This window comes from Ptiloglossa arizonensis, chromosome 5 (genome assembly GCF_051014685.1).
Source record: "Ptiloglossa arizonensis isolate GNS036 chromosome 5, iyPtiAriz1_principal, whole genome shotgun sequence".
Classification (NCBI taxonomy): domain Eukaryota; kingdom Metazoa; phylum Arthropoda; class Insecta; order Hymenoptera; family Colletidae; genus Ptiloglossa; species Ptiloglossa arizonensis.
In genome coordinates this window covers 9,983,889-10,002,397 of record NC_135052.1, presented here as the reverse complement: position 1 = coordinate 10,002,397, position 18,509 = coordinate 9,983,889, and the positions used below count along the sequence as shown (strand labels likewise).

The window sequence follows — 18,509 nt, the reverse complement described above, 5'->3', positions numbered from 1 at the left end:
TCAATTAGGGTCTATTCGCTCCCGTATTCGAATCTTCCATTTAGAACTGTTTCCGGTGAATTGATATCTTTGGTTTCCATGGTCTTGTTCGTTCCTCGGGAGCTTACCTCCTCGAGGATTGTTTTATTTTCGCGTTGGATACTTCCAACGTTCTCTGGACGCGTACCAAACGTACTAAATTTTACTAATTGGTCATTGTTCGGTCGAAATTAATTATGTAATCGGGTAATATCGTTTTACGCAGCACTCGGGGTATCGTAGCGCGTGCTCTTAATTGCCAACGTTAACGAAGAATTCGCTAATTTACTTCGTTCGTGTAAATAGGTTGTTCGTCGCGAGTACAGGGTTTTCCGATAAGAGAGATGGAACTTTGAATCTTCGTAGCCGAGATGTTTCTCATCGAATTGTACATTCGAAGATCGTACGTCGAAGACGGTGTACACTTCGAGATCGGACTTCTCCAAGTCGTTTTTCATATTTCACTCGACTGTCACTAATCTTTCGACCGATCGATACATCAATTAGTTACCGGTTGCAAGTGTTGAGCGTCGTTTCGGTTAACGTGTTGTCACATGACATACGGTAATGTAGCGTGTGACGCGAATACGCTATCTCTGCTACGAATTAATGAACCAAGTTTAATTCGAGATACGCTCAAAAGGAATACTCGATATCGCGGTACTATGGTTTATTGGAAGCGTATGACGAATAATAATTTAACGATGTCGATGGTAAGGTAATTCGAGCGTATCTATCGGGAGGACGGTTGTATCGGTTCGAAGGCTAGAGCTGCTAACTTTTTAATTTCGTGTACGGAATAAGAGAAAATCATCGGGGAGCAAGAAATCGGCGAAGGTGGAAGATCAGTAGTCGGGACATGGAATTGGGAAATTTCAGAAACCGAACGCATCCGGCGTTTCGAGTGCTCGGAGTTTACGACACGGTCTGCGCCGAAATCCAGGACTCGTGCGTCGCGTTCGTGAAATATTACAAAATATTCCGATGCACCGTTTTTTTTTTTTTTTACCACGAACTACGAACGTCGATTATCCGAACTAATTGGGGGACAAATCCATTTCCATAATCGATTTTTCGGATAATCGGTCCGAAAGGTTGATTGTTTTTTGCGCAAAATAATACATCATAGGAGAAATCCTGCATATAATATATATATGTATATATGTAATATATGGATCACTTTTATCTACGTTTATCCATTCGTGAATATCACCGGTACAACGTTCTTCGCGTCCCAGTATTCTACCTGTCGAAAGTAGATGGGTTACGTGTTTTAAAGTAGAAATATTTTTACATACTCGATTTAAATGTATAGACACCTGGCTGGTTCCATGTTCGGATAATTGGTCATTAGAATAACCGAAGTTCGGATAAACGACGTTTCGAACGATCGAAATCCGGATAATCGACTTTTCGAATATAAAAATTTGGATAATCGACATTTCGAGTAACCGAAATTTGGATATTCTACATTTCGAATAACAAACATTTATATAATCGACGTTGTGAATAACCGAAATTTGGATATTCTACATTTCGAATAATAAACATTTGGATAATCGACGTTGCGAATAACCGAAATTTGGATATTCTACATTTCGAATAATAAACATTTGGATAATCGACGTTGCGAATAACCGAAATTTGGATATTTTACATTTCGAATAGCCGAAATTTGGATATTCTACATTTCGAATAATAAAAATTCGGATAACCGATATCTCGAATATAAAAATTCGGATATTCTACATTTCGAATAATAAAAATTCGGATATTCTACATTTCGAATAATAAAAATTCGGATAATCGACGTTTCGAATAACCGAAATTCGTGGAATCGACGTTCCGTCCGATGTACGCCGTTCTGTACACCTAAACTTGCAACGCAACAGCAAGTACCGTCGTTTCGACGTTACTCGATTCGCATCGTTTATCCCGACCGTCTGCAAACCAGGTATCCGTGGACTCCGCGGGAGCGTCGAGATGTTCTTTCATCGAGTCGTTTGCTTGTTCGTGAAAGTTCGAACGAACGATCGCTGCCTCGTGCCTCGTAGCCGAGCGAAAGAATTATTTGACCGTGGACGAAACGTCCGCCCTGTCTTTCATCAACTTTCTTCCCCTATCGATCGTTACCTCTCTCGATTCACGGAGCTGTTTGTTCTTCGATCAATTATCCGTGGGACTTCGTTCCGGAGGGGTAGAAGGGTGGTTTGGGGTTCTGGAGTAAAATTTGTCCTCCGCGCCGAAAAGCTCCTGGGAGAATGGGCAGGTTGGACGAGTCGAGTCAACGAGAGTTTTTAAGTCTGAAAACGACGGGGATGCGATTTCCGGGTCTTGTTTGCCCGCAAGAGGCGGCGTGTCTGCAAACTCCGGCAGGTGTCTTTCAGTCGGGGCTTTTCCGTCGGTCGACAGGTTCCGAGTCCTGACTTCTGACAGCAGCTGCGCTCGCCGCAAGACTTTCGCAGATACGTTGCAGCCACTCGCGACGATTCAACTTTCAATCCACGCAAGTCGTTAAAAGCGGCTTACTTAATCGATTTTATGCGCGTGGCCCTCCCCTCCCCTCCCCTACCCTACCCTCCCCACCGCGCCCTATCCCACCATCGTGCCGCGTTCCGCTGGCCTACCGATATCGGGAAAGAGCCAAGTTTCGAACGAAGATTCGAACGCGAACGACGTCGATACTATTTCATCGGCCTCGATGAACGTGGACTCCTACCGAATCGTTTTATTCCACTCTCTAGATTCGTTTGTTTCACGGTGAAATTATTTCGCACGTATCTCCACCATCCACGGGGAGGAGTCGCGCACCGAGACACGGCTAGAATTATACCCCGTTCTCGTAATTCTTTTTCGTCGTAAGGTAGCCAGTGTCTCGGAATGTGTTCGGAGCTCGGGATCGGCGACAAGCACTTTCGGAGGTCTGGCGCGTTTATTGTTTCCGGGAATTAATCTTTTTTTTTTTTCGTTTTTCCCTTTGCAATCGAAACCACAGTTGGTGCGCGTTTATACGGCGAGCGGTCTGTTTACTGTTTGTATTTGGAACGTTGTAGGCGTTCGAATCGGTGAAATATTTAAGAAAGTGATCGGAGGAATTTAGAACGATACTTAGAAAGAGACTTACGGAGAATTAACGAACGTTTGTATTTCGAGCAGGGAAGTAATAAATAACGCGCGTACGTAGCTCGTACGTAGGGAATTCTTTTATAAATGTACGATAAAAATTATGTACGTTGCGAAACACTGTGACATTTTGTCCTACATCCGCTAGAGGACACTTCAATCGGACTACTCTAGTGGATCCTGCCTTTGATGCGAGTCAGCGTTTGAAATTTAGCAGAAAAGAAACTAGCCCTTTACTTATTACGCGCGCCATTTTTGAATAAATCGTACGGTACAATTGCCAGTACGAAACTTTTTCGTCGTAGATTAAATATAAAATTACTTCGGTTCCTTGCAGCAATGTTGTACAATAAATTTCCATTTTTCGCGATTAAATACAATTTCGCAATTATCCGGAAAGTCGATGACTCGCGCGTCTACTTTAATTAATTCGGATAATTGAGTTTCTACGGTATTATCGTGCTTGCGATAATCCTGATTACGATAAATGTAATCACGCGACGAATATATATGAAATATTGAATGCTCGTAGGGCTGTTGGATCGCGTATTTGCAGTTTTTAATTATTCGACTTTTGAATCTATTATCGAAAGCTTTGGAATCGGTTGGCTCGCGTAATTGCTTTCACGACGAATGTTAACGAGATCGAACGAATATTTTTGGAAAATTGGCACCGTGGTACGCGACGCGGCTTATTTTTTCTGTTTTTTTTTTTTCATAAATTTCGGCTTCTCAATTTTTCCGATATCAACATTTTCGTTCGTAAACGGCGCAACGATTTCGCAAATCGCGCATGAAATTATATATCACGTGTCTCGGTATCGTTAATTAAACCGGAAGCGGTCTAAATATTACAGAGTTAATCGCGTACGGCGTGCAATTTAATTGGGAACAATTGTTAAACGTATTCGCGCATCTCTTTTCCAGCGAGTCACCTGCGGCACTATTATTCGTCCGTTAATGAATAAATAAATAATTATTAACAAAGTTATATCGAGCGTACAAATTCGTTGTAAGTGTAGTTTTCGAAATGGATACAGTTTCCCGATCGTACAGTAATTACGGGACGTGATCTGTAAATTTAATATCGGCAGGTTCAATTACAACTGCACTGGCTAAATTCGTACAGTTATTCCATAAGGAATAATTGATCGCCCGACGGTACATTCTGCGTGAGATGCTCCGTGTTCAACAATTTGTATTTAATGATACAGGATCGCGCCAAGAAATCTGAAATTCAATTATAATAAGAACCGTTAATGGGGAATGAAATTTTCCTTCGACGAGAACGAACTCAGAAGTGAATTTATCGTTAAAAATAACGCGAAATTTGTTTCACGCGAAAGGAAACTAAATCTTTGAAATTGACAGGATCGGAGTGGTTGCAAATAAATGATTAAAAAAGCTTCCTGTTAGAAATCGTTTACTTTTCCGTTCATCGCGCATTTATATTTTAATGTGTTTTTCAATTGCCGTGTTATTATTTTTTAATACTTCCGATGCAAATGATACATTTTAACCCGTAGTGTTTCGTTACTCAACCGATAATGTTAGGATTGCCGCTTTGCGAGTTGAAGTAGATTTCGAGAAAAAAAAAAAAAACTAATAAAAAGTTACTTCACGAAGCACCATTGTTGAACTATGAGCTAACAACAATTGCAACCAATACTCGGAGCTACCTGCAATTACTGAAATTAGCACCTCGTTATCTTCCTAACGACATTGTAATCTTCTTTACTCCTGCGTAACTAACCATTTCAGTACGTGCACGTACGTGTAATGTTAGAGTCGTTGTTCCCAAATTTCCTACGTGGACTTCACGGGTTAAATTAATTTGTACGACTAGCTGAAAACGTTGAAAATTGAAGCTAACTGTACGTACGATACAACTAATTTTATACTACGTTATGAATAAATCCCTGTACTCTTTACACGTTATACGTGGTATAAATACAGTTGTTGATCATAAATTTATTCTCCAAATAATCCTGTACCCGGTGTTATCTTGCGATAATTCGTTAAAGTGTAAAGCATTCAAAATCTGCTCGTAGAATTCGAAACATTTTAAATAATTATTCGTAACATTTTTCTTTCTATCGAAATTATCAATAGGTTTGAAAACTCGACCAAATTTACTCTAGGTGAATAATCTGGTGAAACATATAATTTCGTTTGAAAAAAGTTGGTAATTTAAAATCTCCTCGATATCTTCGTCTGCGAAAAGGAAATTGTGTAAAACATCTCCTCCCCAAGAAAACTTCAACTCGATCCAAGAAGATATTTTAATATCATTGATTCGTTTGAAAATACTTAGCTGTAACCATTTTATATCGCCCAATCACTCTAGATTTAAATATATATACCGATAAAGTACGTTTTCGAAACGAGTGAGTATTCCATAGATGTTTCTGAAATTTTTATCCAACCATTAATACATTTACTATTTAATTTGATTACATGTACGTTAAATACGCGTTTCAGGTTTCTTCGTTCGCGTAATTCATTGTTATCGCTTAAAATAGAAACTCCCTCATAATTTTATTGGAAATGTTCGATGCATCTTACGCAAGAAGGCCAACGAGTTGTGAATTTCTGAAACTGTAGACGATAGATTCTAAGAATAGGCTGCGACTGTCATCCGCATTCTATCCAAAGGTGTCGATATGACAGTGTCTGTCGAAGTTCAGGATAATATATTGCTCAGGCATCGTTGAACTTTGCAAATACGTTTTTCTAAAACCACGTATCCGTTTATTCGTTAAAATACAACGTTCTCGAGTCGACGTGAATTGTGCAATTATCACCATTGTCTCGTTTCAATCTTCGAAACGAAAGATACTCTTTCTTTTTAATTGCAGTTAAATTAGGGACTGGCCACTCACGGTGTTTCTTCCTTGGTGGATACAATAATAAAAAATAGAAAAAAACCAAACAGTTTCGTAAGAATTTACGGATTCTTTGCACGTCTGACACGTTTCGTCAAAGTCTTCCGTAGCTTGGTATATTCTTTTACTTATTGGAATCTCTCGAGTTCCTGGGATTCGAAATCCTGGCGTATTTGCTTTTAAGGCAGTTGTGCCTGATTTGCATAAGGCGAGTATAGCCGTGCATACGTGCTTTTCCAAGAACGTAATTATTTACTCATTAAATCTCTATCTCACTGGCGGGAGTAAATTATATCGAGCGTACCGTTTATCTCAAGAATCCATAATTGGCGGTTAGGAAGCATTAGCGTTCGTTTTATCCTTGAATTTTCTTCTTTTTTTTTCAATTTTTCAAGACTCGCGTTATCCTAGAATTCAGAAGACGGATGGAAGCGATTCCGTATCGATAACGATAAAGAATAGACGGGAACGAACGACGAACATTGGACGAAGTTTGATTACGCGCGTTTGTGTCGTTTGATTATACAGAACGTAGAATTGAATCACGGTAGGAAAGACTCGTTCGGAAATATTATTGTTTGGTTTCGAGACCGGTCGATCGGCGCGCGACTTTGTTTCGAGGATAAAATTGTTTCTAAAGCGTTCTTTGAAGCGTAACGTTTAAACGTTATCGAGGCTGAAGAAACGGGCGACGAAGCGTTGGTGTGCGATTAACGTTGTTCGACACTGTTTGACGTTCTCCGTTATTTCCATGTTTGCGGATTAAATACTTGGAATATAAAATTTCTCCTCGGTGCCCCGGGCTGTGACCTTCCGTTAGGTTTTTCTCGCCTCGGCTGTTAAACATTCATTCGTGTTCTTGTCGTTCGACCCTCGCCACTTTGTCTCCCCGCGCTCGTCTCTAACTTTCTGTCTCGACTACTCGCGCAATCACAGCTCGCTCCAACAAGTGACGTTTCTAAAGACGGCTGAAAGGTGAGGACAGTCGGCTTGATTGGCTCACCTGCCAAAACCCCAGACACTCGCGCACGCAAACCATACACGGCCATCGACCTGAAACGATCGCGAGTGACATCGATTCTTTTTCGGTGTTGACACGCTCCAATCACGAAGGCTATTGTACCATCACCTGATCGCGCGTGTTTACGTTTCCGCCGTGAAACCTGTCACCCATTCCAGATTATTTTTCCAACCGAGTAGCGTGTTTTATATTTTCGCAATACTACTTTTAACGAGTAACGAATATTTTTTCACCCGAGCAACCGAAATATCGCATTACCGCTCGCCGGTGCGAAACGAGGGACTAATATTGCCATCAACTTCGCGGTATTCCCTTTTTAGGGATGTTGGTATCGCTGTCGGTGTAATGGATCTTTCGCAGAGATTTCACGAACTCACTGCACAAATTCGTCGAACCCAATGATACTGACAGAGTCAATCGTCACCGGTTACGAAACATACACGAAAATGTATTTTTTTTGCGATATATCGTGGAAATAGATTAAATTTGTATTCGAACGTTTGGAAACAAATTTTTGCCTGTATTATTTCTTCATTCGTTAATTTCCACTCACTCGGTTACGTTTACGTGTTTCGTATTCTCTTTACGGAAGAGTACTCGTATTCAATTTATTACCTTTATTCGCATTATCTACAACGTATTTCGTTGATGCTGTAAAAATCTCTTCATCGTCGTGCGAGGATGAACAATCGAAAGAATTACATTTCTGGTGTACGGAATTGTATTCGTTTTCTACGAAGGAAAAGGAAACACGTGTAATTACGTCTAAACGCGACGAACGAGTATCGTCGAATTGTTGGAGCAATCGCGAACTCTATTCCGATCGTGGTTCTAAACAAACGAGAGTCTCGCATCCGATTAGAGATTCCTTCGCACCTATATAACGAGAGATACGATCGAACACGAGAGGAATTAAAGACCGAAGAATCAAGCCCACCGGCGCAGATTAGAATAATTTACCGCACTTATCGCTTTATCGCGACGATACACGGTTCTAGCGTGCCGTGTGTTTGAAAGAACTGTTTCGTTGGCCGCGTGAACCAAATCGCGAGCCAACTTACGTAACAGGGAATAAATGGTCGGTTGAAGACCCGCTGCCTGCTCCGAAACGTTTCCCGCGTTTCTCACGAGTTTCTCTCGCTCTCTCTCTTTCTCTCTTTTTCTCTCGTCGACGTAAATTTCCCAAAGTTATATTCGGCCAAGGGGGACGAAATGGGAAAAAGACAAAATCATCAAACGAGAAGTAGATTAAGAGTTCAAGTTGCGATCGTGGCTGCGGAGAAACCGTTTCCTCTTTTTCTTCGTTTCTTGATCCCTCGTAGATCCCTCCGTCAAAACGTAATAACGTTATTGCGAGGGAATACGAAGAATGAAACACTGACTTCGAGCTGTAAATCCGTGGGTTAGGTATTTTCTCAAAAATGTTCCGTTGATTCAATAAAAGCTGCGCGGGGGAAACATACTTTTCTACTCTTGTATTTATACGATCGAATAAGCAATATCGGTCGTATCTTATCACCGTGGGTACGTATCGATCGGCGAAACGATTAAATGTCAAATATTTTTCACGGATGATTGTTCAACGAGTCGTGGGAAGACATTCGACGATCGTAAATTCAAATAGTGCGTAACTGTACATATTCTACGTTCTCACCGATGTTTCGATCCTTTATCGTCTTGTATCTAACTGTATCTTTTCCTACGATTATCGTTTCAATCGTCTTTCCTGATTTTCATCTCTTTTTCCTTCTACAACTTTTTCTACAATTTTCTACTCTATCTCGTGTATCGTTCATTACTCCTGCGAATTGCCGATCTAACGGTCTTCCGATTCACGTTTCTTTCTTCGATCGTAGATAGATCTTGCTGTCTCGTACGAAACGAATTATTGTAATCTTCGTCGTTTACCGCAATACGTCGATGAAAATGTTCGCCATTTGTTTCCTTCGAAGATTTAATTGATAGAAAAACGTTGAATCGTAAAATATTGTTTACCAGAACAGGCTTACAACACCAGATGCGATGCAGGGCGTTACCGCAGAATATATTTGAATTACTTTGCAGGAACAACGAATTGTATAGATGCAAATTACTCGATAAGAGATTTCAATACCGCATCGATCATACCGGTAATTATTTCGAGTATCGTATGTCGCGCTAATTAGAAATATTGAACGAGCAACGTGTAATTTAAACTAATATTACGATACGTTTTAATTATCATTCTCGTTCGGTTGTTTCAGCGTAGCTGTTATTTATGTAACAAGGATCGTTTCGAGATACGTTCGAATGCCGAGAAAAAAAATGATTTCGAGGGAGATATTTTTGTCGTTATCGTATTTTCGAAAAATAAGCGCGACGTTTAGCTGTTCCTATCAAAATTCTTTATCGCGCGCGCGTTGTAGGTAATTGTTATTTTTATAGTTACGAACACTGCAGTCGGTTTTGATCACCGCGGATTCTACAACAATTTACAAAACAACGCGCATAGAAGGCTCCGTATACAACGATATCGTCTACCGATATCAAAACTATGTTGCGTGCTTACCCAGCTTTCATAATTCTTCGCAATACGTTATCGTATTAATTATCCCGGGATAATTAAAACTCCCACGTACCGTAATAATACATAATGTTAATATTCCGTGTACAGTGCACAACGTCGTCTATTACTTATCGACAATTTCAACCTAAATCATACAACGCCACCTGTTCGATAATTCCACACAGTAGTTACGGACTGATATAGATCAGACGTTCCGCGTGGTACTATATAGTGATCCTTACTTAATACAAGGGCTACAATACCGTATTGCCCTACCGGTTACTATGTAGATACTTGATACGATACAACGCATTACAGCACGGGTTATCTTATCTTTTGCTGAAATTGAAGATCTGTATCTTTAATTCAAATTTGCAACACGTCAGGCTGTCGTGTTTGATAAAACAGTGTTGCTGCTTGCGATCGAATTCGGGACTCGTTCCACCTGGACCGTTTTGCAACGTTAGAATGCTAAACGAGGGAAATTAAAACGCAGCCCTTGAATTATTTATAAGGGCGTACGATGACGATTCCGCTGTAACACCGACGACCGTGTACGCCCACGAAGGGAGAAATAAGTTCTAGACTCGAGCGAGAGAAATCTGACGGAAGTGAAATAAAGAAAGCCAAGTACAATGTGTACGAAAACGAAATAACTAAGCGTTCTCACGAGAGTTTTCGCGTTTCAACCCTCGCGGCGTTTCCTCCATTAAGGTTTCCATATGTGTGTGTTTGTATCTTTCGGATGGTGGTGGTGCTGTGACCTCGTTCTTCTTCAAATCCAAGGTTATGCGAAGTATGACGATTTCTGTTCTTTTTTTTCTCGAGACGTGGGCTTCGAATGCAGCGAAACTCTTCTCGTTGTACTCCTGGCAGAAATTATTGGCCATTTATGGTCACCGATAACCAGTCTTTGACTGTACCGAAATTCGAGTATTCTGCCTCTTCTTTTATCGAAGACACAATTGACGATATCATGGCTGACTATAATTTACGGTCCGAAAATGAAGAATTGTACTCTTATTACGTCGAACAGACGCGATTTGGTTTCGATACGTCTTCAAATTTTCGTTCTTCGGACGATTTTCTAATTTTTACTTTCAATCAAGATGGACGTTTACCCTTCGTACAAACTTTTCATCATCGATTAACGTTTGCGTTGTTTTTACATCTCCTCCCATATTAACGCGCGGTTAATACCTACAAACAGGAACGCAAGTAAAAGTAACGAGTCACGGGGATATACATTATCCGAGTAATAGTGGAGTGCACTCGTATCTCCGTAATTGCAGTGCTCGATTTTCTTGAAAAATGGAGCCACGTGTGAAAAAATTTCGTAGCGCGCTCGTACTCGCGAACGAGTAATCATAACCTCTTCGATCGCGGTACGCATTGTTGCATCGATCCAGAATATATCGTTCGAAATGTGTCACCACCCGGGAGAAGTGTGTCACCTGGGTAAATGCGTTTCATAATTCAAAGATCGCGTCGAACCGATACCGCGTCTGCGAACAAATGAAAACGACATGGCAGAGACAAACGACGCGAGATTCAAACGGACGAAGTGAAATTGAAAGGAACGGGTCCGGCAAGATTTAATCAAGTCGAAGAAAACTGACAAGAATAAATTAGAGGGAATCGTATTAAAGAAATCGTCTGTTTGCAAGGGAATTCATTAAATGGGCACGTGACTCCTCGTGACATCGTTGTTTGAAATATCTTTCAACGCTGGACCGACTTCTTCCGTTACCATCGACACGAAGGGTTAACAAGAGGGACAGGGTGATTTCGAGGGAAAGGTACAGGGCCAGGTGAGACTGCAGGCGTCCACACGCACGCGAATTTTAACGATTTTAGTTCGTAGCAACGAACGGTGCAAGGTGAAAGATTCTTTTAAAGTCACGGCCAGCGTGATTTACGACTATGGCCGGCAAGCTCATAATTTACTAACGATTCGTTTTGACTTCGCGTTCTTACTTTATAGATCGTACCTCGCTGGAAAACTTTCGACAGAAATTGATCACGGCCCGGAACTTCTTCCTTCATCCGTGTATCAAACAATATTAATCATTGAATAAGAAATTGTAATTTGTAATTTAATTCTACCCGTTCGAACGTCGCCCGAACGACTGTAGAATGCGTTACGACGGTGGCAATTTAATTCCTCTCGTAAAGGAAACGTTTACGTGACCGATTCACTTTTCAGGGACAATGATGTTTGTCCGTTGGAGGAGGAGGTTACACGCGCAATTTGCAACACTTACCGTGAACATCCAGTTTGACGTCGACCGTGAGGGGCTCGACGAGTGCCGTGCTGTTGGCTTTGCAGGTGAAAGTTGCACCCAGCTCCTCACGCGTGATCTGCATCTGCAGTATGCTGCTACCAGTGCCTACGCCGTTGTCGGCGATCGTCGTCGAGCTGGTTGCTGTAACATATAAGCGTTGGACGTGTTTAGGTGTGTTTCTAGATCGAGTTTGGAGACTGGAACGTGTCAGGGTGGTTGACAGGGAACGTGTTTGAGCCGAGCGCTCAGCCGGGACACCTAAAGCCGCATTCCCTTTTATTCGTGTTATTCTTTCAGCGCAACAGAATGGTACGAACGGGACACAGAGAGACGCTTGTACTCCACGAGTGTAACGTTACCAAGTTCTTTTATCCAGTCGACAAAGTCGTCTCCCGGCTAAGATTCCCGTCTGCCTTAAACCGATACGTCGCTGCCAATCTGCAGAGTGCTCATCCGAAAACAATAGGTAGCCATGTTTTGCTTTCGCTGGTCGTACGCCAGATTTCACAACCATACGTGTGATCACCTTGTTTCTAAACCTTTGCCGCGGCCGTCACGTTTCACCTTCAATGTCCCCGGGTAGATATTTGACGCGTTAGACGAACACGCGTCTTGTTGCCCAACTGCATTTTTAACAGACGTATTCTTTCCTTTGCCATCGATACTTCAGTTTTCGATTGGACAACATTGATACTTTGCAGCAGCGGTGTCAGATACATGGTTCCTAAGTTGATTTTATTAAAGGTCGAAAGTCGATTTTATCGTGACAATTATAAACCAGAATTATGAACAATTGTGCAATAGTCGTGATTCGAAGAAGTATGCTTTAAATATTCAACGATTATTGTTTAAATTTGAAAATCGATTCGAAGGATACAAGGCACGCGAAAATGAGTTTCCATTGTTCGGTACCACGTTCCATTCTAATGTCGAAGAAGCCAAAAGCCAACGTTCGAATCGAATAGATCGATATCCAGTTGCGGTAGAATACTGAAAGAGGAGTATAACGAAGTTGATGTTTCAGATTTTTATTTGTACTTGCTCGAACATTTGATCGAAATGCGTATATTCGGTGTAAGAATTTCAGCAATGTACGATAGTACGTACCCGAGTGAACAATTATTTTTAAAGATCGATCAAATATTAATAAAATGGTTTCTAATAAAGATGTCAAGTTAATTTGTTAACTTCTAATGTATCGTTCTTTAATTTTTTGCAAGTATAATTGAAGAGAACAGAAGTATAATTACTTCTTACCAATATTATTTCGAGACACATTCTTTTTTTTTTTTGTCCAAAGTCTGTGGCTCTCCAAAACCGCATTTGGTAGTCGGCGTTTATATACGAGTTTGACAACACCGCTTTACAGCTGGCGTAATTGCTATCGTTGGCTGGAGGAAGTATCATAATGACTGGTGAAACGTGCGAGTAGTTACGAGCGGGGAAAACAGATGGAAAATATAGGTTAGATTTAACCAAATAATCTAACGCTCTTGTGCAGAGAATATTGTACGTATCGTGAACTTTTGCCACGAGGAAAAGATTTACAATTCTTTTCGAATCAAAAATTCGTGCTCCGGACCCTTGACTTGTCCACGATTGTATCAGAAATTTTAAACGATACCCAGCCAGGAAGAATTTCGAACGACGAATATTTGTTTTCGGAAAACGGAACAACAAACAGGGAAAATACTCGCGAAAGAAAATACAACTATTTGCGTGAAGCGTTCGCCTCGGCGATGAACGTAAGTGAAATTCGTAAAATTTCCAACAAATGGAGAAACGTAACTGTAACTTCTCCTCGATCTTACCTTCTAGTGGTTGGTCGCCTTTAAACCATTCGACCAAAGGCACTGGTTTCCCTTCGCCGCTCTCACAGTACAAGGAAATCATCGAATCTTCGTTTATTGGTCCTAAAGTGGCGCCGGTGCTTAACGTGTTCTTCGTACTTTCATCGATGACACGTACAAATGTAGGTTGCACTGAAACAGAAACGACAGGATTGAATCAGAAGTCGGTCAATTAGGCGGTTAAAAAGTGGCTTCGATTCGTCCTACTATTATTGCTTCTATTCAGCAAACACAGTCGCTTACGGTGCAATCCTTATGTTTTATCGCTTGGTTCGCTGTTCAACGATTTTCTCGTAAAAAATCAGCGATTAGTTACAGCTAACTAGCACGAGATGTCCCTTTTAGATGTATTTTTTAAATCGAGCGAAAGATCATGGTTATAGATTTGTAGACAAATTTGACAGGTATCGGTATATTAATAGAAGCTGTAAAATAGATAACTGTAAAATTTTATAGATAAATAATAATTTTTGACGAGAAATAATATTAACCACGATTCGTATAAAATTTCAATATTTGAAATTTGGAAAGAAAGAAATTGTGAATGAAAAATATTCTTCAAGACCACGTATTATTCTTTTACCGATACGCATTCACTTATTACACGCTTTGGTAAATTTTTCGAGTAATATTTATTCTCGTCTTGATCTTTAATTAGAGTCATTACGGAAGAGGTTATTGAGTCGAGAAGCTCTGAAATATTCACGAGTTTGTATTACCCTTGGTTTTATTTATTAAATTAGTAGATATCGACTTTTTCAATCGACATTCGATATGCCATTCTTCTGGTCAAACGGGCTCTTACACGTTTTTTATATTTACACAAATTGAGTTTAATTAGCGTATCATTTCGTGGAAAAGTGAAGAACATTTTATTCGACGAATAAACGATATAACTTTTTAATAAATCTTTAATCGGTGAACGACAAATCATTTCTCCCTTTCTACAATATCAATTATTTACGCGTTAATTATTTTGGTTGTTCGTCGGCTCAAACGGAATTGTTCATACAATTTTCTGTAAACAGCAAACGGGGATTTATTTTCCAACGAACTGTGCATTCGGAATATAATACATCGACTGGTCTGCGTATCCGTAAAAAGACGAAAGAAAATAATTGCCGTCCAACGTGAAAATAAAATATTTTAAAATTATTCAGACAAACAATGGTCAACGTCAACGAAACGAAAGCCAGAATCTACTTTCGTTCTTTTCTACCTATTTCGCGTCTCTAATAACGATCAAATATTTTTTAATCAAATTACGAACGTGTTTTCCATTATTGCGCATAAAGAAGAAATTACGATCAAAATTCAACCCTGCGTGTATTGATACGTAGCTTTCAGCTCTTCGCCGTTATCCTTTGCGATAAAAAATTCGAACCAAAGAGGCAATGTTTGAGAAAATCTCTGTACGCTCTCTAACACGCAAACCTATAATATCTTTTCGCTCGCCGTGAGGTAATATTTTCTAGAACTTTTTGCACAGATACTATCTACCAAAAAAAAACGGTTAAACTTAACCCATAGAATACACATGGTTGCTCGTAGCGTTGCCGGTACTCGGTAAAGGTCTCTTTCTCTACCGAGAGGCAAAGAATCGAAAGCAGAGAACGTTTACTCACCGAATTTCAAGGAAATTCACACCTAATAACTCCAACGTTAACAACCGCGAGACAGTCACCCGTAGGTAAGTCGTCCAACAAAGTTCCGGTTGAAAATCATAATAAGAAGATATTCAATGTCCTGGCAGCACTCCCCACGTCCTACGGGTCCTCATTCGGCGCGCGAGAGGCACGTTTCTCTCGATTTTAATATCTCTCGGAGTTTCTCTCGTCGCGGGGACGTTTGAATCCAGTTTTTAATTCAAGTCCCTTGCCGGAGGAGTTTCATTGTGGGGAAGAGTCGCGCCCGGCAAGACCAAAGGGAGTCCGGTTTGAAAACGAAGTAGAGAATTGAAGCGGACTATCTTTTCTCGGCGGGCGGGTACGGAGATATGAATAAAACTTTTCAACGCGCGCAAGTGCTGCTTCCGGAAGCTAAGCTCGCATCGTCATTGGCCCCCTTGAATTCAACGCGAGCCAGTGAATGTCAAGTAACTGTTTTCCCTGAAAATTCATCTTGCAAATTTACCGTCCGACGAGAGGCTGTAACTTTTTACCGGGAGTCCGAGGTCAGTCCGGAAACGAGAAGTCGTTCGCGGGATTTCCAGCTGGCAATGCGGGTCCATCGGGGATCGATTTACCGACCGTTGCCGCGAACGTTTAACCCTGGCAAGACTAAGGGGGTCGTTCGGCTCACCGGATGGAAAATGTCAAAAAAGCACCAACCTCTCTCCGATATGAGAATCCACCACCTGATTGACATTTCAGTCTCGTATGCAACCGAAGGTACTTACGTCCCTTAGGCCGATCGAACTGTACGCGGATAGCCATTTTCAATGGTTAATTCGCGAAAGAGGGGACACCGAGACCATGGCTCGGAAAAATCTCCAGAGATGGGCAGACCTCTCTCGATTATGAGAACGTACACGGTCTCTACATCGACGTTTCAGTCTTGCTTCTAACCGACGGTAGTTGCATTCTTTTAGGACGATTAAAAACTACACGCGGGTAACCATTTTGAATGGTTAATCGTAGAAACAGGGGGAGTTGTCGAGTCAACTAAACGCAACGTTTTCAAAACCTCCAAGAGGAGAAACAACACGGACTTCTTTCAGGTACAAGATTCTACGTGGTTTTCATTGACGTTTGAATCTTGCTTGCGATTTAATATATTTGTGTTTCTTAGACAGATCGAACCGTAAGCGGTAGCCATTTCGAAAGATGGAGACGTCGAGGACACAATTCGGAAAATTTGAAAAAGCACAGACTTCTCTCGGCTACGAGAACCTTCACGGTTTAGATTGATATTTCGGTCTCGCGTGTAATCGAAAGTAGTCACGATACATTTATCGGACCGATCGAACTACGAGCGAGTTGCCATTTTGAATGCTTAACCCCGGATCTCGTGGAAAAATAGAAACTTTTTTCAGCTACGGGAACGTACACGATCTTCGTTGACATTTCAGTCTCGCGTGTAACCGAGGATAGTCACGTTTCATAGGCTTGTCGAACTACAAGCGGTAGCCATTTTGAATGCTTAAACCTAAAAAGAGGAGGGTCGTCGAGCTCACGAGACGGATAATTTAAAAAAGGCACAGACTTGTACCGGCTACGAGAAAGTACACGTTGACATTTTAGTTTCGCGTGTTACCAAAAGTAGTTGCATTTCTTAGGCTGGTCGAACGACCAACGACAGCCATCTTGAAGATTAAACATGGAAGATCTACCACTCGTATTTATAAGAGGAATTTACGTACGAAATCTACGCAAGCGTATTTAACGAACGGTTAAGTTCGGTAAAGTTCGATATTTGGATCGATGATTGATTTCGAATTTAATAGAGATCGCGAAATTAGGAAAAAAGTATTGCACTCGGTAAGAATTTATGCGACTCGATGCACATAGGTTAATTTTATCCAGGTGACGCGTTTTGAAAAATTCTAGTCACCTCGAAATGTGGTGCGCAAGACCGTCAAGCTTACCGAGAGTAAAAAAGAATGACAAATAACAAGAACTACTGCCATTGGGTGTATACAGCTGTGAGCGCACAACGGGAGAGATTTTCCAGGGAACTGAACATTCATGCTTCGCGTAGAAATAAAACATGTGGTCCAGGTATTGTAGAAACCTTTTTGGCTTTGTGTCCTTCGGTAATTTTTTCTCTGCGTTCATTTTTCTCTTCGTCAGTGGTACTTAACGTAAAATGTACATATATTTGTGCATCTAGATTAATCGATACGAAGCATCGAACGCGGTGCAACGCAAATGTTGATGCGACGATTAACAACGTCAACGACAATTATCAACAACGGGAAGTGAATCGCGCTTACGGATTCAGAGGCGTTTGTATTTCGAGAATAATAAATAAAATACGAAAACTGTCACTCGATTCGTAGGATTCGCGTTTAATTTGATCCAGGAACGATCGTTCTCAACGTTATCGACGCTTTGCAAGAATTGATAAATTTTCCGAAAAAATGCGCACGATTTCGCGTCGTTCGATCTCCAATTTTGAAAATATTCCTGCCTATCGGATTCCGTACGATATTAAAAGGACAAATATCATGGAAAGTCGAGTCCGATTTTATTTCACGGGAGTTTCAACTTTTGTATACGTAACTCGCTGAAAACGTATGGCGGAACTTCTACATCGACTTAATGCCTGTTTGGAAGTTTTCTATATCCCTAGCACGGGAACGCGCAGGACGAAGGGACTCGAGGATTCCAGTGCGGGATGGAATTTGTAAACTTGAAACTCATTTCTTGGCTACGCACAGTGATTCTTTTACCTGCTGTTACGAATCACCCTCGACGACGTTGATTCGTTCGCGTGAAGCGAAGACTTGCGATTACGCTTTGCGAAGACGATGCAACCGTGTTCAACGCGACCGTAACGAGAGTGAAAATTCGCATTTGAAGCGTGCAACGCGAACCGTGAAACGTTCACGAGGTTCGATGCTCGCGATATTGAAAAAAAGAATCAACGCAATGTTAATCATACCGATACGAATTCCGTATCGCGGCAGATACCAGAGATACGATACTTTCCCGACTGACTGTATAAGGACTAAAAGCAATATTTCATCCGAACCTTTCAAATCCTCCACTCGTCCAGATATGAAAGAAGAAACGAGATACGCGTGCCATTCCAACGCGAATAAAAGGAAATCGTCTGCGA

At 41.0% G+C, this 18,509-nt stretch overlaps 1 protein-coding gene across 11 annotated transcripts in view; it reads right to left on the bottom strand.

The window, feature by feature from the left end:
- LOC143146703 (hemicentin-1-like) overlaps nt 1-18,509 on the bottom strand; it is a 382,634-nt gene that overhangs the window by 111,101 nt on the left and 253,024 nt on the right. For all 11 annotated transcript variants that reach the window (XR_012992051.1, XR_012992055.1, XR_012992054.1 and 8 more), the window contains 2 exons: nt 13,689-13,859; nt 11,857-12,018 (listed from right to left, as the gene is read on the bottom strand). Coding sequence is in view for 6 of the 11 variants with exons in the window: in XM_076311234.1 (XP_076167349.1) it covers nt 11,857-12,018; nt 13,689-13,859 (333 nt within the window). In the remaining 5 variants the exon portion in view is untranslated. The remainder of the gene's footprint in view (nt 1-11,856; nt 12,019-13,688; nt 13,860-18,509) is intronic.